Below are 21,893 nucleotides of genomic sequence, written 5' to 3' on the forward strand. Positions count from 1 at the left end.
GAGTCATTGGGTGGTCGCGTCGTCCCGAGACTCGAGTAAGGATCTCCCCAGTTCTGGGGGTCTTTCAGGGGAAGTACGGGGTAGTCTCTGATTGGTGCTGGCTTATGCTAGGGTTCAGAAGCAGGTTAGCCACCTGGCAATTGTTTGTTACCTCATTTTTCCTGCCAGGCCTCTCAGGTCTCTAAGCTCTGGGAGCTGGTCTCTCATTCTTCTATGTTCTGGGAGCTGGTCTCCCATTCTTCTATGTTCTTGGAGCTGGTTTCTCATTTTTCTATGTCCTGGGAGCTAGTCTCCCATTGAGTTCAACTAACAGCTAAGTTCCCACAGTACAGTTTGAAAATTTTAACCTCTCAAAACAAGCCTCGGCCACAAGAGACTCTGTCTAAATCAGTCGTCAGTCAATTAATTAAACAGAAGCCCAAACAAAACAAAGTCACAGCAGTCCAAGGGTCCTAGGGGAAGGAGATGCTGAGAAGGAGCACCAGAAAACATGCCTGAGATGACTAAAAGAGCAAATGTTTAAATACATATGCAAATCATAATAAATTGTAGAATTCTGATTTGTTTTAAAGTGGTTTACACAAGTCTGTATTCTCAATATTTGGAGTCAGAGGCAGATGGGGGTTCAAGGCCTGCGTAGGGTGTACTGAGAGTTCCAGGCTAGCCTGAGTTACATAACAAACCCTGTTTCATAGAAAAAAGAAAGGAATGAGAAAATATAAATGAGTGGATACGGTGAGTATAATATCTACACAGGACGGAATTTAATACTTTGGGGTAGTTGTTATCTCAGCCTTTCTAGTCAAGTCGAGATCTATTGGTTTGGATATAAATTTGTTGAGTGACATGATCCTTACTTTATTTTTATTTTTGTTTTTTTACCAAAATGCCTACAGTACAAAAGTCTCATGAAGGTGAGGACACTACACAGTCCCTCTCAGAGCCTAGCTCACCACTACATTGGGCTCAGTCAGGAATAAAATTCACAGTACTACTGCGTTGTGTAAATGATAGAAAGCAGCTAACACGGATCCCACTGACAGGACTCTTGAAGCAGCAAACCGTTTCATAGGTGACTCACTTCAAGTGCATCATCCACACAGATGATTTTTGAGCAGTGTAGATGCTGCACGATCTTAAGTTCTTATCCAGGGTGTATTTTTCCTTGCCAGTATCAACAAATTCAAGGCACACTTCCTTGTTTTGCTGTGTTCTCAGATGGATTCATCTGGACACAATGGACTAATAAATGCAAGGGACAATGTTAGTCACTTCATTTCGTTAAAACATGTTTAAGCACAGAATCACAGCCTACAAGTACTCTACTGAGTGGAGGTAATATGCTTATACGTGGTACATTATACAAGCCTTTAAAGTTTTCTACATTGTTAATACCGAGATTCACCAGAAAACAAAACAAAATAAAACAATTTCACCATTTTGAGCCAAATTTGAAGTAAGCTTTATTAAATATTAAATACCTACCAAGAGATGGACTCTGGTTAGGACTACTTATTTCCTGCAGTTTCCCAGCTGAAAGAGGGTCCGAGTCCCGTGCTACAGGAGCTTGTAAAGACAAATCCATAGGCTACCCTCTACTTTCTATGTCATGTGGCTTCCTTATTTTCCAAGAACTACAGTTTACAGCCTTCCAGGAAGTTACCTGTTCCCTGGGCAGCTGGGGCTTACAGGTTAATTTTGGATATTACAACATGACAGATTTGTTGGCCTTCTATTTGGTTATTATAGTCTTTTTTTAAATAAAGTTTTGCAGTCCTGTTTTTAAGTTTCGTGTTGAAAATTGCTTCTCATGTAAAACCCTAGAGGGTCTTTACCTGCTGGGACACCCCAAGTGAGAAAAGATTTATGCTAAAGCAGGATGTTTATTTTTTTCGGGCACAGGGAGGGACCTTCAGCAGTCTCTCAAGCAGAGGCCGGAGGCGATCCCGAGTCTAGTTTACAAGCACCATTTATACATTTTTTAGAGGGCAGATTACAGTAACAGCTTCTAGGCACTTGGGGGCGGGGAGGGGACCGACTCTCTCTCCCTCAAGGCTTAACGCCCTTTCCTGGAGCCATCTCAGGGTAGGGTCAGAGTTGCTTAATCTCATCATTTATCCACAGCTCAGACCGCCTACACACAGACACACACACAGACACACACACACAGACACACACACACATCACAGTAAGAAAACTTCACGGTTAATTAAATTATCGTGATACCATTTTTTCTGTCTGCTAAGAATTTCCGTGCGATCACACAGCCTTACGCCCATGGCTACGCCCCGCCCTCCGTCATTGGATTGGTGCCTTTGACTGTCACTCGGGCTCTGTGAACTGACCGCTCTGACAAAAGGAAGTAGGTTGGATTTAGAAAGTTCAGCGGAGGTCTGAGCTTGCCATCTTGGGTCCTGTGGTCCCCAGGCGTCCGTTGGGAGCAGCTGTGCTGGTGGCGGAGACCGAGTCGCAGGACGCTTCCAGCCTCATCATGGTGAGCGGGGCGCGGAGTCCCTGAGGAGCTGGTGCAGACGGCTGCGGGGTTGGGGTTGGGGCTGGGCGGGCTCTGGGCACCCCGGCGTCTCTTCGTGTCCCCGAGATCGGGGACTCGAGCGGGCTGCAGCTGTGAGACCCCCGGAGGGACCCCACACTCAGATCTCGGGAGCGACGACCCCCAAACACCACCAAGACGCGGACTTGATGCAAACAGCAAGAGGCTTTATTCCAGCCCACTGGTCGAGACTCGTATCCCACACACATGGGTAGAGGAGTCAGGCCCCGAGCAAAGATTTAGACAGCTTTTTATAGTCACACAGTTGCTCCGGCAATGGGAAGACTAAGGTGAAGGAAGGTACGGGGTGGGCTCTGATTGGTGTTGGCTCGCTCTAGGGTTCAGGGGCAGGTCAGCCATCTGGCAGTTGTTAACTTTTTACGAGAAGTCGTTCTGGCCATCTTTTATTTTTTTATTTTTATTTTTATTTTTTTTAAAGATTTATTTTATTTCATTTTTATGTGTATGAGTACACTGCAGCTGTACAGATGACTGTGAGCCATTATGTGTGTGGCTGCTGTTGATCTCAGGACCTCTGCCGGCCCTGCTCGCTCTGGCGTAATTTTCTGCAGCTGTCTTCAGATGCACCAGAAGAGGGCGTCCGATCTCTTTATGGGTGGTTGTGAGCCACCATGTGGTTGCTGGGATCCGAACTCAGGACCTTCGGAAGGGCAGTCAGTGCTCTTACCCGCTGAGCCATCTCGCCAGCCCTTATTTTTATTTTTTATTTTTTATTTTTCTGAGACAGGGTTTCTCTGTGTAGCCCTGTAGACCAGGCTGGCCTCGAACTCAGAAATCCGCCTGCCTCTGCCTCCCAAGTGCTGGGATTAAAGGTGTGCGCCACCACCTACTTGCAAGTGTCCATCTTGTTCCCGGTTTCTGGGAACTTCCCACTGGGTTCAGTTAAGTTCCCACAGCATAATTTGAAAACTTAAACTCACACATGCACACAGACACACACACACACACACACACACACACACACACACACACACACACACACACACACACACACACACACACACATTACAGTAAGAAAACTTCACGGTTAATTATCGTGATACCATTTTCTGTCCGCTAAGAATTTCCGTGCGATCACACAGCCTTACGTCCATGGCTACGCCCCGCCCTCCGTCATTGGATTGGTGCCTTTGACTGTCACTCCGGCTCTGTGAACTGACCGCTCTGAAATGACGGAATAGGGCGGATTTAGAAAGTTCAGCGGAGGTCTGAGCTTGCCATCTTGGGTCCTGTGGTCCCCAGGCGTCCGTTGGGGGCAGCTGTGCTGGTGGCGGAGACCGAGTCGCAGGACGCTTCCAGCCCCATCATGGTGAGCGGGGCGCGGCGTCCCTGCGGAGCTGGTGCGGACGGCTGCGGGGTTGGGGTTGGGGCTGGGTGGGCTCCGGGCACCCCGGCGTCCCATCGCATCCCCGATCCTGCGTGGGGACTCGAGCGGGCTGCAGAGCCCTCTGCAGCTCTGCCGCCCAGAGGCAAGAGACAGGAATTGCCTGACAGGTGGGTCACTTCAGCCCTGCACACACTAGGAACTCCGGGCCTTGGTTACCAGGAAGGGCGAGATGGGGAACTCTCGGAAGCTGTGTGCAGGGAGCTGGGTCTAGTAGGGGTGACTCTCCAGCTAGCTGTCTGTCACTCTAGGATAGGCTTGCCAGGGTCCTGGCTGTCACCGAGCTGGTGAGACCCATACCTGCTCAAATCAGGAACTTTATAGACTTGGGAGATGTTGATAGAACTCAACCTTTAAGGATGAATGGGAGACCAAGGGCTCTGCAAGAGAGGATCTGGGAAGAGGAGCCCCGAGGATTAAATATTTGCATATGAAAGACCCCCGAGGAGAGACCCTCACTCAAGTCTCCAAAGGTGTACACCCAAAGAGACACGAGAGACCAGCTTGATGCAATTGCACAAGGCAGTATTTAGTGACTCCCAAACTCTCACAGGAGATGGGAAATTGACCACAAGGCTCAAAAGTTAAGGGTTTATACAGGAAAAGGGTCTAGGGGAACAAATGCATCGGTGTGATTACACATGGTTGGCTGATTTAAAAATACATACAGTCTAAAGCGGGAAATTCCCAAAAGCAATGTGTGGTTTTTCTGTGGGTGGTACTTATCTGAGTCAACAATTTTTTTTCTCTGCTGACCTCAAACCATACCTAAGGGGCCAGGTGGTCCATTACTCAGGGCCTGCCCAGGCACGTCCTTGCATGCCCAGACATGTCCTCGTTTGCCTAGACATGTTTTCCTCTATGTTTATAGTTTTGTGTCTTCTTGACCTGCCAGCTCTTATGATATCTAACAGCTTACTTGCTCATTCCCAGGCCTATGTGGGCCAGCTTGTGATGGATTCTTAGGCCTATAACTTTTCTTCCTAGTCAGTACAGGTCCAAAGCTTTAATTTTCCCTTTCAAATATTAATTGGAGGTGGTGGGGAAAATAAAAATTCAGTTACTTTTTCTAAACAGTAGTTTTATAGTATCTGATAGACTCAATCTTAAAGTTGCTGAAGTCCAGGAATAGCCACACACTGAATGTGTGTGGCACAGTCTGTGACATGGTACCAACGAGCACAAAATAAGGGAGAAGCAGTTTGACTCTCTCCAGGCTCTGACTTGCTTTTTTTCTTTTTTGTTTGTTTTGTTTTGTTTGTTTGTTTGTTTGTTTTTGAGACAGGGTTTCTCTGTATAGCCCTGGCTGTCCTGGAACTCACTCTGTAGACCAGGCTGGCTTTGAACTCAGAAATCTGCCTGCCTCTGCCTCCCAAGTGCTGGGATTATAGGCGTGCGCCTATATAGGCAGGCCTGTATATTTTAGTATGTAGTTCTGGCAGACCTGGAGCTTAATATGTAAACTAGGCCAGCCTATAACCCCTGTTCTGCCTCTGAGCACTGGGATTTCAGGGATACACACATACTTTGCTTCTCATTTTTGTCATTTTACTTTATTGCATTTGTTTATTTATAAGGGGGTGTGCCATAGTGTGAATGTGGTGGTCATCAGGCTTGGTGGCAAGCGTCTTTACTCGCTCAGCTGTAAGACCCGGACCCTCAATCAGTGGGTACTAAGGGACACCTGCCGAGTGAGACACCTAGACACAGATAAGTGCTTCGGGATCGACCTTCAATTAGTCCCTCAAGGCGTGTGACAAGAAGATGACTCCCCTCCCCCCCAGTGGCTATTACAAACAGTTTTTATACTTTTTAGGGGCACAGCTTATATCAGCAAGGTTACAGTTTAAACTTATTGGCTAAGCATATTGACCTTTAAATCTATTGGCTAGCAAGCATGGGCACATGACACACATTTGAACTCTTATCTGGAACTTTGCAGATCAGTCAGGACATTTTCTCTGCAATGTTCCTACTTCTCCTGAGAACTGTGGGTGGAGAATGGAATTTGGCCTACCCTTGCCCCCAGGCAGGAGGGGGAAGCTGTAAGACTGGCAAAAGCCCTTAGGGTCCCTCACAGCCACCGTCAGCCCAAGCTTTTATTTTTATTTTTGTCCATGTTATCTATATTTTCCCACTGATTTGCATAGTCAAATTGTTGAAAATGGGTGAAGATTTTCTTTTCAACTGCTTTGGACAGTGGAAGGGTGTGATTGAGCCCTCTTTAGGAGAGGAGAGGAGCAACAGTGGTTATCTCAGATTGAAGTGCGGTTGGATTGTGGTATTTGTTGGAATTGAAGAGGTCCTCGGTGATGGGAGACAGGTGTCATGGTCAGGGTTCTCAAGAGTCACAGAGCTTATGGGGATGTCTCTATATATTAAAGGTACTCATTTTAATGACTTACAGTCTACAGTCCAACTAACCCAACAATGGGCAGCTGTGAATGGGAAGTCCAAAAATCTAGTAGTTGCTCAGTTCCATGAGGCTAATTGTTTCAGCTAGTCTTCTGTAGAAGCTGGAATCCTGAGGAAGTAGGTTCCAACAGATGTGCTGGCAAGTAAGGGCGAGCAGGGGAAGAGTGAGCCTTCCTTCTTCCAATGTCCCTGTGTAGGTCTCCAGCAGAAGGTATGGCCCAGATTAAAGGTGTATACCACCAAGCCTGGATTTGGAATTTGCTCTACCCCAGGCTGCCCCTGAACTCAGAGATCTGCTTGCCTCCTTCTCCTGGGATTAAAGATGTGTACTACCTTGCCTGGGTTTAAGCTTTTCATGACCACTGTGCCTTAAGATCTGGATTAAAAGTGTGTCATCCCATGGCAAAATCTGGGTCAGAAGCCTGTGTCTTCCAGCCTAAAGATCTGGATCACAGGTGTGCCCTCCATTTCTGGACTGTAGTTCATTCCAGATGTAGTCAAGCTGACACCCAGGAATAGCTACCAGAGTTGATAACTCAGTTCAGACCATCTGGAGCTTAATGGTAATTAACATTATCGAGGTAAGCACACCACCATCTTTGAGATGTACTCGGGTCGCAAACCTTCCTGATGCAACGTGTTAAGAAAGGGACACCTGGGTCTAGGGGGTTTGGGTTTATATAGGGAAAACATTATAAGCAGGGGCTTCCAAGCCTTGGCACTGGATGTTTGGGTATTTGGGTAAAGGAAAGTTGCCCTTTAAATTGATTGGTGCACAGCATCTGTTCAAACCACAAGGCGACTACAAGTCTAAAAGGGGCATCTTGACCCCGGAACAACTCATGTTTTCTTAACTCATCCAGTCTGTCCTGTTAGTGTGCGCTGGCCACAGCTGTTATGTCTATTTTTAACTGCTGAAACACTTGTGTGGTCTCTTTCTCAGAGCCCAAGGGTAGGGGTCATGTCACTCTGAGGACAAGTAACTCAAAATGGAGTTTGGAGAGCAAGATGGAGTTTATCTCTTCATAATTAGAAGAAATAGATTTTACCAATGAGAGTCAAAAAAAAAAAAAAAGAAAAGAAAAAGAAAAAAAAAGAAAGAATTCATAACAAAAAGGGGCTGCTGTAGAATTGTAAAGTCATAGTGGCTAAAAGTGTCCATAAGGTGATTTTTGGAGACAGGTAAGTATAATGTTGCATTGGTCCATTGTTACTCACTGGTGTCTTGACGTGTCTGTGAGAATAGCCGAAGAGGCTCACGGGAATCGATGGGGGTGAGACAGTCTAAACCCTAGACAGATGAGTCCACAGTGATAGGACTCATTTGGAGACTTGAGGAAGACTTGATAGTGCCTTGGCCAGTATTTTATCCTGTGGGACAGTTTTAGGGTACCCACAGTCCCCCAGATTCTAAGGTGATGCCAAAATGTGGAGTTCGGTCTGGGGCTGTATTTATCTCTTACTCTGTGGTGTCATGAGTGAAAGCCTGTCTGGAGGGAGAGCCTGCTGAAGTGGCCCTGCTGAAGAGTCTTGCAGGATTGTGAACCCACGACCAGGAGAAGCCAAGTTGAGTCGCCCGGGGAGCCTAATGGGAACTCTTTAAGATTTAGATTAGTGCTTGCTGTTTTTTTTCTTCTTCAGAAGACTGAGGATATCAGGTTGTACTGAAATAATCCTTAATTTTGAGAGTCTCTTTTACCAAGTGATACTGGGAATGAAAGGTGGGGTACTGTCAGCTTGAAGTGATCAAAGGACCCCCAAAGCATGGGATAATGTATTCTATGAGGCCATTTGTGTCATAGGGAGGAGTGCCTTACCCACCCAGCCCTTCCCCTATCTGGGTCGTAAATTACCTGCTGCCTTTCCCCTGTGTTGCTCTCCTACACTCTGCAGGCTCGAAAAGTGGCAGGAGTTTAAGGGCTCTTTCAGGGTTACACTGGCAACAGGGGCGACAGATTTTGGAAACATATCACAAGGTCTGAAGAGGCTTTGCAAAGGGGCTCAATGAGAAGCTGGGGGACTTTGGTCCTCAGTTTTTAGACCCAACCTTGGGAGGACCCAGGTAGCAAAAGGGATTTCCTTCCTTTTTTCTCTTTCCTTTCTTCCTTCCTTTCTTTCTTTCTTTCTTTCTTTCTTTCTTTCTTTCTCTTTTTTTTTAGGTAAAAGCTACAGATTTCGAGTCTAAAGCCTGTAGAGTCACCTGAGAGGTATAGTGAGGATGAGAGAGTGTGGTTAGGAAAGTTTGGCAGCCTGTTTAAAAAGCTTAGCTGTCTTTTTGACCTGTTCATTGGCCAGAAATGTCAGGATCTTTCTCATGAGCCTTGAAATGTATATAATGGCCACCTAAACTGGATGGTTTCTAGTAATGTCAAAATCTCTGGGATGTGCTTAATTAGGATAGTATGGCTGTAGGAAGACCCCTTTCTCCCCTACTGGCTGTGTGACTGCACATCTGCAAACTCGAGCTCCATTCCCGCTCCGTGTGGACAGCCTTATGAGGGCCCATGTTCAGCTTCAGAAGGGGCTCATGTTCTGTGACTTATGGGGGTCATTATAGCATCTCTCAAAGTCTGTGTCCTGCCACTGTGAAATTAGAGCCTTCTGTTGAGCCAGCATTGGGTGCTGGCAGCACAGAAGCTGATTGAAAGACTGGCATGATTTTCCTGTAAAGTCTGGTGTTTAAAAGAAAGAATCCAGCTGGGCGGTGGTGGCGTGCCATTAATCCCAGCACTTGGGAGGCAGAGGCAGGCAGATTTCTGAGTTCGAGGCTAGCCTGGTCTACAGAGTGAGTTCCAGGACAGTGTTTGTTGAGTTTTATCTGAGACCTTTTGAGTTGAGAGCATTCAGGGTCAGATGAGGCTTTTAAGTTGGCTGGAGCTGGTTACTTGAATGACTATCTCTGAAGGGACTGTAGATACCAGGACTCAGCAGAACACAATGAGGATGTGAGTCCTGGTTGGGAGTTGGTAGGTTTCATTTTGTAATACTATTTGGGATTAGCCTTTTCTACCGGGTGTTTAAGACCTTGTAGATTAAACATTAAACTCTGTTCTGGTTAGACAGGGCTTCTTGAGGGTTTCTTTGAGCAGCTTGTTTGGAGAATCTTAGTCTCTTTTTCTTTCTTTCTTTTTTTCTTTCTTTCTTTCTTTCCTTCTTCCTTTCCTCCTTCCTTCCTTCCTTTTCTTTCTTATATATAAGTATAGTATAGCTGTCCTCAGACGTTCCAGAAGAGGGCGTCATCTTGTTACAGATGGTTGTGAGCCCCCAATATGGTTGCTGGGATTTGAACTCAGGACCTTTGGAAGAGCAGTCAGTGCTCTTAACCGCTGAGCCATCTCTCCAGCCCCCTCTTTTGCTTTTTTAAATCAGTTGTGTGATCTGCTGGGATGGGTCAAGGTCCTGGTAAGAAGTGTTTATGCTTTGGTCCCCTATGACCTAGCTAAAATATTGACTGTCATCTCAACCCTTTATCTTACTGGTCTTAGATTCCAGTATAGCAGTTAAATGACCATAGTGTAGTTACAACAGATTTGAAGGACAAATTGTGGGTTGAAACACTGCTGTTCTATAACACTAAAAACTTGACTCACATTAAGACTTTTTATAGTTGAAATCTTTTTTTTAATTTTATTTATTTAATGTATGAGTGCTCTGATGCGCAGTCTAGAAGGGCATCAGATCCCCTTATAGATGGTAGTGAGCCACCATGTGATTGCTGGGACTTGAACTCAGGACCTCTGGAAGAACAGCTAGTGAGTGCTCTTCTTTTTTTGTTTTTTTAAGATTTATTTATTGTAAGTAAGTACACTGTGGATGTCTTCAGGCACTCCAGAAGAGGGTGTTAGATCTCATTACAGATGGTTGTGAGCCACCACGTGGTTGCTGGGATTTGAACTCAGGACCTCTGGAAGAGCAGTCAATGCTCTTAACCACTGAGCCATCTCTCCAGCCCCGTGAGTGCACTTCTTAACTGCCCCGTCCTTTTTTTTTTAAAGGCATGTACCACCATGCTCATCTAAAAATGTATTTGTTTATATGTATGAGTGCTTTATCTGCATGTACACCTGTGTGCCAGAAAAAGGTATCAAATCCCATTATAGATGGTGGTGAGTCACAATGGGGTACCAGGAATTGAATTTAAAACTTTAGGAGAGCTGGGCAGTGGTGGTGCACCCCTTTAATCCCAGCACTTGGGAGGCAGAGGCAGGCAGATTTCTGACCAGGTCAGTCTGGTCTGCAGAGTGAGTTCCAGGACAGCCAGAGTTACATGGAGAAACCCTGTCTCGGGGAAAAAAAAAAACCCAAAACAAACAAATAAACAAACAAAGACTTTAGGAGAGATTGAGCTATCTCTCCAGCCCTGTATTTAATATCTTGACAAATTAAGTAGAAACTGAAGTTTTTTTAACAATACATATTGTCCTTGCTCCTTGAAAGCTTTATTTTTAGCAATGTTACTTAAGTTAATTTTTGTAAGTCTCTTTGTGACATACTTTAATTTTCTGAGTTTTTTTTTTCCTGATCTCCTTTTCACAATCATTTACTTCAGTACAATACTATTTTATCATACAAAATCCTTGCCAAAAAGCACCTGCTTCTCATCAGGACAGTATCTAAGAGAGAAAGGCCATAAAAGCCTGCACAGAGGCCACATCTGATACTAAATTTATAATAATTAAGCATTTATCTTTTAAAAGCTCTCTTGAGAATTTCATATGTAAATATAATGTGTTTTGTTCAAATCCTCTCTCTATCTCCTTCTGTACCTACCATAACAAATTTTCCTTCCCAATTAAAGTAATTTAAAACAAAAACAAGTGATGGCATGATGGCTCAGACCGCTCTTTCAGAGGTCCTGCCTGAGTTCAACTCCCAGCAACCACATGGTGGCTCACAATCACCTGTAATGAGACCTGACGCCCTCTTCTGGCATGTCTGAAGACAGCTACAGTGTACTTATGTATAGTAATAAGTAAATCTTTGGGGACTGAGCAAGTGGGGCTGACCTGAACAAGCAGAGGTACTAAAATTCAATTCCCAACAACCACATGAAGGCTCAACAACCATCTGTACAGCTACAGTGTACCCATATACATAAAATAAATAAATAAATCTTTAAAAATAAAAATAAAATAAAAACAAAAACAAGCCCCCACACTACTTAGCAGCGCTGCCAGCATGTGAAGGGTCTAGCGTCAGTGCTGGAACACGGGCCAGCCTATGGGCCACAGCCAAGGCAAACTCTCTTTACCCTTGCAGCCGTAAATCGCCCGTAGCCCCTCAGCCCAGCCACTGGAATTTCACTTGACTTAATCTTGAGCTTGTAGTCCTAGCTTCTGCGAGTTCACGAGTTTTATGTCCCTGTCATGCCTGGAAAGCAGTGTTTATAGCAATCCTCTGTCACACCTGGCTGGCTCTTAGAGTCTTTCTACCCCTTCTCCCAAGATGATCCCTGAGCCTTGGGCATAGGGAATCTGATAGAGATGCGCCATTCAAAGCTCAGCTGTCAGTGCCTTGTCCTCCACACTTTGACCAGCTGGAAGTCCCTGTGTTAACCACTGCCTGCTGCAGAACAAAGCTTCTTCGGTTCAGAGGAAATGCTGAGAGCTGCAGTTTCACACAATGTCTGGTCAAATAAGTAATAGTAGGTAGTACTTCCCTAGAGCTGTGTGTCTTTATGGCTTGAAAGAGATCTTCATGTGTCCAGGTCCCTCTGTTCCCAGAGCTTCATGGAGTTTAGCCTGTATTCCCACAAGCCAACTGTTAAAGATATGGCAGTAAGTCAGCCCCTGGGCAGATTCCTCTGGCGGGAACTGGAGGGCCTCAAGCTGTCTGTGCAATGTGCTTTCATCAGGCTGCCAGAGATGTAATGACCTCTGCAGCAGGTAGAGGAAAGCTCGACCATCAGCGTCCACTGTTAACAGAATGCCCTCCTGGAGAGAAATGAGACCTTTGAGGTCAGTCTTTCAGGATTGACCAGGAAACTAGTGCATTCTTTTCTATTAGCATATAGAACTGAGAGTTTGCTCTGGGCCCAGATAGGTTAATAGAGATCTCTATGCCCCGAGCAGTAGGGTTCTAGCTAGATGTACCTAGTCTTCCTTCCCCTGGGGTGGTGTTAGGTGTCTAGAATCATTTTCTACAGCTCTGGCATGTCGCCTGTGGTGCAGCTTGATGTGCTTATTTTCTCAGCGGTCAGTGAGTTGAAATCTGTCAACTCATTTTTGCCTTTGAGGGAACTTGATCCATGTGTACATATTTACTAACCTTGTTACCCTTGTGTGGAAGTAAAGTCAGGGATTCTGAAGTGGTTTATACTCGTGACCCCAGTTTTCCACAAAGAAATATTTTTATGTCCTTTTAGATATTCATTTGTATAAAATAGATGTGCATATGAAACATTGCTGATAATAAGAACTATATTTTCTTTTTCTTTTTTTCTTTTTTTGGTTTTTCGAGACAGGGTTTCTCTGAGTAGCCCTGGCTGTCCTGGAACTCACTCTGTAGACCAGGCTGGCCTCGAACTCAGAAATCCGCCTGCCTCTGCCTCCCAAGTGCTGGGATTAAAGGCGTGCACCACCACTGCCTGGCTAAGAACTATATTTTCAAATAATGCTTCGGTATATATCTAACATTGATATTTCTTAAAGGTGTAAACAACTTTGCATACTAGTGAGACAGATTGCTAATGTGTCTGATGTATTACAGTGCAGGGATAAATGGCAAGAGGTGATGGTGGGAAAATATGAAATGTGTTTGTTTTCCATCAAAAAACAAAAAACAAAAACAAACAAACAAAAAACCACAACCAAAAAAAAAAAAACATGATTCAGAAGAGCAGATAACTATGTAAAGAACAGGGTCTTACAGGTGACATGCATTGGTGGTATGATGGCATGTACTGTGAAAGCATGCGTGTTGCATATTCTGAACAGATGCTACAGTGAAGTCATCTAGAAGTACAAAGTTGAGCTCTGCCAGTTACATATTGAATTCAGTACACATTTGATTTTGAATTAATCTTTGGTTGCATGTTCCAAAACCTGTAAAATTATCAGTTGTGTGACCCCACGTGGTGCTGGGACTCACAGTCTGAGAATAGGACTTTGTGCTGGATAATTATGTCAACTTGACACAAGCTAAAGTCATTTAAGAGGAAGGAATCTCAATTTAAAAAATGCTTAATTAAGATGGGGCTGTCAAGCCGGGCGGTGGTGGCGCACGCCTTTAATCCCAGCACTTGGGAAGCAGAGACAGGTGGATTTCTGAGTTCGAGGCCAGCCTGGTCTGTTCCGGGACCAGGACAGCCAGGGTTACACAGAGAAACCCTGTCTCAAAAAACAACAACAACAACAACAACAACAACAACAAAAAACCCAAAAACAACAACAACAAAAAAGATGGGGCTGTCAGCAAGGACCTAAGGGCATTTTCTTAATTAGTGATTGATGGGGGAGGGTTCAGACTATTGTGGGAGGGGACATCTCTAGACTGATGGTTCTGAGAAGGCAGGCTGAGCAAGCCACGGGGAGCAAACCAGTTAGCTGCAGCACTCCATAGTTTCTGTACAGCTCCTGCCTCCAGGTCCTGTCCTCACTGCTTCTGATGATGAGCTGTATATGGCACTGTGAGTGAAATAAACCCTTCCTTCCCCAGGCTGCTTTTGGTCGTGGTGCTTCATCTCAGCAGGAGTAACCCTACCTAACAAACTCATTAGACTTGTTCGGTGGTAGGTGCTGAGAACTGAGCTCATAGCTTTGTTCCTTCAAGGCAGACACCGTAACATAGTGTTGTGACACCAGCCTCAGAATTTGCATTTCTTTCTTTGGAGATTGTTATTTTTATATAGTTAGGTTTATGCATTTTTTCCTTTGCTCTTAATAACACCTACTTTACAAACCCATGTGCTCTGTGAATTTTGTTTTTGGTGGAATTAGAAAACTCTAGTTATGTTTACTTGAATCACTTTGTTGACACAGAGATAAAGATACTTGATTGATTTTTTTTTTCCCATGATATAGAATACAGTCAAGTTGTATTTTCTGTAAGAAACTAATCACACACACACACACACACACACACACACACACACACACACACACACACGGAGGTTGAGGTAGGAGGAGTGGACCCCCATTTGTGCTCCTTGAGCTGAAGAGAAACATGTCATTCCAGGGGTTGGTGTCATTTGAGGACATAGCGGTGCACTTCACCTGGGAGGAGTGGCAGGACCTGGACGCTGCTCAGAGGGCCCTGTACAGGGATGTGATGCTGGAGAACTACAGCAGCCTGGTGTCCCTGGGTGAGTCTGGTCCCCCTTCAGTATCAGTTTCCCTTGATTAACAAGGATAGGAGTCATCTCTCACTTATTCTTATTTGTGAAGATATTCTTATTTGTAGCTATATATATGTGTCTGCAAGTGAGCACCATGTGTGTGGGCAGCTGAGAACACTGGAAGTCACTGAATCACTCAACTGAATAGGCAATTGTCAGCTGCCAGGTTTGGATACTGGGAATTGAACTTTGGTCTCTGTGGTGGTTTGAAAAGGAATGGCCCCCATAGACTCATGTATTTGAATGCTTGGCCCATGGGGAGTGGCACCATTAAGAGGTGCGGCCTCATTAGATTAAGGATGGCCTTGGAGGAAGTATGTCACTGAGGCCTTACATGCTCAAGCTGTGTCCAATGTGGCACACGGCCCCCTTCTGCTTCCTGTGGATCAAGACGTAGAACTCTCAGCTTCCCTAGCATGTTTGTCTGCATGCTGCCATGCTTCCTGCTATGATGATAATGGACTGAACCTCTGAACTGTAAGCCAGCTCTACTTAAATGTTTTCCTTTATAAGAGTTTTTGTGGCCGGGCGGAGGTGGCGCACACCTTTTATCCCAGCACTTGGGAGGCAGAGGCAGGCGGATTTCTGAGTTCAAGGCCAGCCTGGTCTACAGAGTTGCTGTGGTCATAGACTCTCTTCACTGCAATGAACCCAAACTAAGACAGTCTCCTAAGAATAGTATTTGCTCTTAGCCCTGAAGCCATCTGTTCCAGCCTGCTGAACTTTGTCAATATAATTATTTTGGGTTATCTGTCCTACAGTTTAATGCCATATGAGGGTGCTCTTGTAGCCAGTGAAGAGTGAGTGAGACTTTAGATCCTTTCTGACCAACATTTCTTATTTACTTGTGAAAGAACAGTTCCGAATGGAGCTGTGGTTTCTTGTTAGGGAACTGTGCCAGCACTCTGGCACCGTTTGCTTATTATTTCCAATTTACAGACCCCTGCATTGCCAAACCTAAGTTGATCTTCATGTTGGAGCATGGATTTAGGCCATGGAGCCTAGCAGAAGCTTCAAGCTGGAGCCTCCCAGGTCAGTAAATGTGTGCTAGGAAGTCAGTATCAGACAGAACACTCATTAGATAATGTTCTTGTTGAGCTTTTTTTTTTATCAGATTTCATCCAAACCCCCTGAAACAGCTAGTCACATGCAATTTTTTATTAAATCATTTTTTTTTAAGTCCAGTCTATCTCTCTGTTTTTGTTGCTCAACTGTATTTCCTTTTCATTGCTGGGTTCCACATAGTGGAAGGAGAGGACAGACTCCCTTCAAGTTGTTCTTGGACTTCTATTATGTGTAACACACACACACTTGGACTTCCACATGTCATGCACTATGTATAACAGAATCACAATGATTGAATGAATGAATGAATGAATGAATGAATGAATGAAAGAAAGAAGTTCAATGAAAATAACAGAAAGAAATGTAGCTTGTGAGTCTGGCATATAGAAGAGAAGCAAGAGAAGGACTAGAGAAGAAAAATCTAGGCATACTAGCTAGTATCTAGGTGTGGATTAATGAAGGCATATTAGCCAGTATCTAGCTGTGGAGTAATGAAGGTGCACTAACCAGTATCTAGGTGCAGGAGTAATAACTACAAATTCACATGATCCAAGAAGACTTTTTTAAAGGTCATTAATATTAAATTGCTAAAAGTACAAGAAGAAAGGATACAAGAAACTGATGAAAGAGGAATGTGCTTAGTTACTTTAGAAGGCAAACATACTAGCATAATATATGTCTTAGCAAAGACTGTAATGGCCAGAAAGCATGTGCTCACATGTTTTAAACCCAGAGACAAAACTGTAAAGCAAGATTACTTTGACCAACAAACTTATCCTTTAAAATTGGAAAGAATTGATGGCTTTCTACAGTAAGGAGGAATTAAAGCTACGTTTCCACAGTAAAACAAAACAAAGAGCTATTAGTTAGAACCCTGGTTTCTTAGTGTAAATTACTATTTATTATGAAATAAAATATGTACATTTACCATAGGTCAGTAAGTGTCTTAGTTGGGATCTTTGTTGCTGTGCTAAAACATTATGACCAACTTAGGGAGCAAAGATTTATTTCAACTTGCAGTTCTGCAACCCAGTCTGACTGAGGGAAGTCAGGGCTGTAAGTCAAACAGCGGGGACTGGAGCAGAGACCTTGCTGCCTACTGGCCTGCTCCCTGTGGCTTGCTTTCTTATGGGGCCTAGGACCAGCAGCCCAGTGGTGACACTGATGACTGGCTCTTCCACACCATTCAAGAAAATGTACCTCAGGCATGCCCACAAGCCAGTCTGGAATGGGCATTTGCTTAATTAAGGATCCCTCTTTCAGAATGACTTTAACTTTGTCAAGCTGACATAAAACTAAGGAGTACTGGAGGCATCTGAAGGCATGAGTTTACTTTTATGTTTAAATTCTATAGAAATACGCATGTATGATTGATATTTCTAATAATAGGTGTTCATAACGAGAGTACTCTGATTGACACCAGCAAGGAAATTCCTAAGACACGTTTTCAGCAACTCAGAATTACTAACCAAAAGACACCAAAGGAAGACATGATTGAAGTAAGTAAAACATGGAATTCCAGATCAGTAGGAACCAATTTGCATGCCCACACAGAAGAAGTGAACATGAAACATTCTCACACTTAGCCCTGGCCTCAGGTGATACCTTCCCTGGATGAGCCTGATTGGATGCAGGTTGTAAAAGAACCTGGTAATTTTCATCTCAGTAAGTGACCCAGACTCCTCAGCATACTGTTTGCATAAAAGTAAAGTTCATAATGTTATAATCAATAATTTCAAAGAGGGATAGCCTTTGAGATAAAGGTGATATTATTGACACATTAAGAAGTTTCATATCAAAGAAACTTCTAGTAAACTCTGAATAGTTGAAATATTTTCCTTGCCTAAGACATGGCTTATGTGGAAGCTAAGTATTGAGTGTAGTATATGTGGATGATGTTTTGTAAGGAGACTAAGTCAGTAAATGGTAAAGTGCACACAAGAAATTTAGTGATTATTAGAAACCTTTCATTAAGAAATCATAACTTGGGGGCTGGAGAGATGGCTCAGTGGTTAAGAGCACTGACTGCTCTGCCAGAGTTCCTGACTTCAATTCCCAGCAACCACATGGTGGCTCACAACCATCTGTAATGGGATCTGATGCCCTCTTCTGGTTCATCTGAAGACAGCTACTGTGCACTTACATATATAACATTAAGAAAAAAAAAATCATAACTCAGAATATCAAGCGGCTCATTCTAGGAAAAATGGCACCAAGGAATCTAACAAATTCTTTTGTTTCAAGGCAGAACTAAAGGCTCAACAGGAAGTCTCCAAAGGGACAACATCCTGTCATGGCAGAACACCTGTAACATCTTTGTTCCGCAAGTCACGGGAAAACAAGAATGAGACATCGTACAGTGATGGGAAGCTCTATGAATGCAAGGACTGCGAGAAAGCTTTCTGTAATAATTCAACCCTAATTAAGCACTACAGAAGGACTCATAACGTATACAAGCCCTATGAGTGTGATGAATGCAGTAAAATGTACTATTGGAAGTCAGACCTCACATCTCATCAGAAAACTCACAGACAAAAGAAGAGGACCTATAAGTGCAGAGAGTGTGGGAAGGCTTTCTTCCGCAGGTCTCACCTCAATGTGCATGAAAGAACCCATTCAGGTGAGAAGCCTTACGAGTGTACAGAATGCAGGAAAGCTTTCTATTACAAGTCTGACCTTACTCGACATAAGAAGACTCATTTGGGGGAAAAACCTTTTCAATGTGAAGAGTGCCAGAAATCTTTTTCTCGAAAGTCAAAACTTGCTATACATCAGAAGAGTCACACGGGCGAGAAACCATACGAATGTGCAGAGTGCAAGAAGGCTTTCTCCCACAAGTCTCAGCTCACTGCTCATCGGATTGCTCATTCATCTGAGAACCCTTATGAGTGTAAAGAATGCAATAAGTCTTTCCACTGGAAGTGTCAACTCACAGCACATCAGAAAAGGCACAGGTAAGTATGGGGATATGCATGAATTAAACTGACAACACTCCTGCATGTGTATCCAATAAAATGAGGCAAATCTTTGCATATTACAACATAAAGCATGTAACTGGCATGCCGCACAATCCCACAGGGTGAGCAGCTATAAAAAGAACCAACTGATGCTTATTAAACAAAAAGAGTAATAAAAACCTCCAGGGCCAGACTAAATAATGCTTTGTTAACTCTTTCTTCACGTCAGTGAAAAAAGAACAACAGCAACTGAGAGACACTGGGTTATGGAAAACCTGAGGAGCTAGGCCCGCCACTATACTACAAGGCTGTGTTGACATTAGAGTGGAAACCGGCAATAATGTTAAGATGGGGACATGGTTATGTGTTGTGGGAAATAATAAAAAGAATCAGTGAGTCCCTGTGCTTGTGCCAGCAACTCTTTGCCCTGGCGGCTTGGCCGCCATGCCCTGGCGGGCAACGACTGACCTGTTTTTATCTGGTGGAGACTCTGACTCAGTGCTCCAAAATCTCTCCACCCAGCTCACTAAGTTCCTACCGCAGGGTCCTTACCTCGCCAGCCCCACGCAATTAGCATCAAAATACAAACAGCACCGGGCCCATCCACTATAGTTATGCTCATGTATCTATAGTGAATGAGAAAATATGGTTACCAAACAGGGAAAAGCTCTTATCAGCTGAGGCAGGAATGTCTTCACAAAGCAAATAGCCCAGGCAATTCACTCTCACAGACCGTTTCAGTTACTGATTTCTCCCAAAAAACGCAGGCACATCAACCTCAGAAGGGCTGCCCCAAATGACCAATCACAGAAAAATTGGACAGACAACACTGAGAATACACAATGCAAAAACTGAGCAATAAATGCTACAGCTGGCTTGTTGTTGGTTTTCGAGACAGGGTTTCTCTGTATAGCCCTGGCTGTCCTGGAACTCACTCTGTAGACCAGGCTGGCCTCGAACTCAGAAATCCGCCTGCCTCTGCCTCCCAAGTGCTGGGATAAAAGGCGTGCGCCACCACTGCCTGGCTATAGGTAGCTTTTTAAAAACTAGCCATTTCCCTCTCCTCAGGCCCCAAACAGAAATTCTTCACTCCAATTCAGCAGGAAGTAGTTATATATATGTATAAAGACTTTGTCCCAATCTCTTCAGTTAGAATGGATGGTTTTGGTCATTTGATGTATTACAGTTATCATCAAGGGTGGTAGGATGTTTTGTTTAATTATTCCATATTAATAGAAATTTAAGGTTGATTTGTTTAATTATTGTATATTAATAGAAATTTAAGATTGTTCTATTTGGTTGTTATATATTGTTAAAAATTTAAGGTTGTTTTGCTAAATTATTCTTTATTGATAGAAATTTAAGGTTCTGTTGTTTGAGGTGTGATAATAAAGTTCTAGTTTTATGGTTTTTTTTTAAAGAATTATTTATTTTTTATTTATATGAGGACCCTGCAGTTGTCTTCAGACACACCAGAAGAGGGCATCGGATCCCATTACAGATGGTTGTGAGCCAACCATGTGGTTGCTGGGAATTGAACTCAGGACCTCTGGCAGAGCAGTCAGTGCTGTTAATTGCTAAGCCATCTCTCCAACCCATAGTTTTATAGTTTTTATAATTTTTTCTGTTGTGTGTAGATTGTCAGAAAGAAAGATTTTTTTTAAAACAGAAAGGGGGGTATGAACTGGAAATTTCTGGTTTCCTTAGTGACTCAGTTGTGTCCTGTGATGTTTTTCTGGAAACTGTCTTAGGAGAGGATGTTTTCCTGAGAACAGATAGCTGGCGTTTTTCTGGGAGATGCCTGGAAAAAGGGCATGGGACTCATCTGATTATGGTTGCCTTAGGAGTTTGGCCATACAACAAAAGCCCCTTTCAGTTTGAGTCTTAAGTGGCCACCCAGTTCTACGTAGAATATTTGGCCTTTATCTTGACTTTTAGGCCTCCCTTGTATTGATTATCTCATCACCACACTTGTAAGTGCTCTATGTCCTGACAGCCTTATAATTAGACCATGGTTATCCTTACTGTATGGAAAACCTGAAAGTGAATATAGATTAATTTTACTCAGGATAGTTGGTGATTAGACAGAAACATTTAAAAAGTTAGAACATAATGTATAAGAACAAAATTACACAACTCAGTATTTGCCTGCATAAGGTGAATCAGGAAAAGGAATGATATACAATACTGTTGGTAAATACACTCAGATCTGTCTGCTGTCTTTAGAAGAGTAATGGAATATAGAAACTTGTAATTACAAATGTATGTTCAGGGCTCTAGAAGAAGGTTAAATGGGTAAGTCACTTCCCATGTACTCCTCCTGACAAGGTCTTTTCACATTTCCATAAGACATGTAAAGGCAAATGTAGCCACACGTACACCAGCAATACTTGTGTAGAGGTAGAACTGCCAGAAGCTTAAGAGCACAGTGGCAGAAACAAGAGAGACCCTATCTTAAAAAACAAGGTGGAAGGAGAGAACTGACTTCAGAAAATTGTCTTCTACACGTGCGTGCATACACACAATAAGCAAAAGCCTAAATCCATTTCTTCTTAGTAATTTCCAAAAAGTTAATACTGTAATAATTTTCACTATTAAATATTATCTACTAACTAACACTTTTTGTTTGTTGGGTTATCTATGCATTTTTCAGGGATAACATATCCTCTTAAGAGGTTGTTTTCCATCAGATCACAGTATCTGACTGGACTGGCAATTTGAGAATGGCCCTCATAGACCACTATGGACTTTTAGCATATGGCATCATAGACTTTGGTGTATCCTTGGGGGTGGGCTTTGAGGTTTCAAAGACTGGAACTATTCCCAATGTATTCTCTGTCTTCCTGTAGATCATCATGTGAATGAATCTGTTGCTGCTACCATGCCTTGCTCTGCTGTCCTGGATGCTGAAGCTTCTGAACCATAAGGCTAATTAAACATTTTATTTTTTAATAAGTTGCCTTGGTTGTGTTTTGTCATAGTAATAGAAAAGTAACTAAATATACCTGTCACTCTTTATTGTACCCTAGTGATCACCTTTGACAGCTATCATGTAGAATACATGAGGTTCATTCTCCCTTGTTCTGTGTTACCTTTTAAAAATGCACCATGTATCCTTGCTCCTTGTCTACAAGTTCTCACTTGCCCATACTTTATTCAAAGTGG

General features: G+C 43.5%; 1 protein-coding gene across 5 annotated transcripts; it reads left to right on the plus strand.

Moving 5' to 3' along the window:
* The first annotated feature begins 2,307 nt into the window (after positions 1–2,307).
* LOC116072059 (zinc finger protein 809-like) lies at positions 2,308–21,687 on the plus strand. Of its 5 annotated transcripts, none has more exons than XM_031343276.1 (7): positions 2,308–2,494; positions 3,815–3,881; positions 14,547–14,673; positions 15,646–15,738; positions 17,161–17,270; positions 18,016–18,725; positions 21,578–21,687. In XM_031343276.1, exons 2-7 carry the CDS (start codon positions 3,879–3,881, stop codon positions 21,591–21,593), a joined length of 1,059 nt encoding a protein of 352 aa, XP_031199136.1. In that variant the 5' UTR covers positions 2,308–2,494; positions 3,815–3,878; the 3' UTR covers positions 21,594–21,687. The 5 variants fall into 5 exon arrangements, with proteins under 5 accessions (XP_031199136.1, XP_031199133.1, XP_031199134.1 ...); XM_031343273.1 differs by having other exon boundaries at positions 2,309–2,494; positions 3,655–3,881; XM_031343272.1 differs by lacking the exon at positions 2,308–2,494 and adding an exon at positions 2,510–2,841.
* Positions 21,688–21,893: the final 206 nt, after the last annotated feature.

This window comes from Mastomys coucha, unplaced genomic scaffold (assembly GCF_008632895.1).
Source record: "Mastomys coucha isolate ucsf_1 unplaced genomic scaffold, UCSF_Mcou_1 pScaffold23, whole genome shotgun sequence".
NCBI lineage: Eukaryota > Metazoa > Chordata > Mammalia > Rodentia > Muridae > Mastomys > Mastomys coucha.

Excerpts from the sequence above, each read along its gene's own strand:
- LOC116072059 (XM_031343272.1), top strand. Across the intron at positions 14,674-15,645 it reads CAGCAGCCTGGTGTCCCTGG|ACCCCTGCATTGCCAAACCT; the intron begins GTGAGTCTGGTC and ends TCCAATTTACAG. Across the intron at positions 17,271-18,015 it reads CAAAGGAAGACATGATTGAA|GCAGAACTAAAGGCTCAACA; the intron begins GTAAGTAAAACA and ends TTTTGTTTCAAG.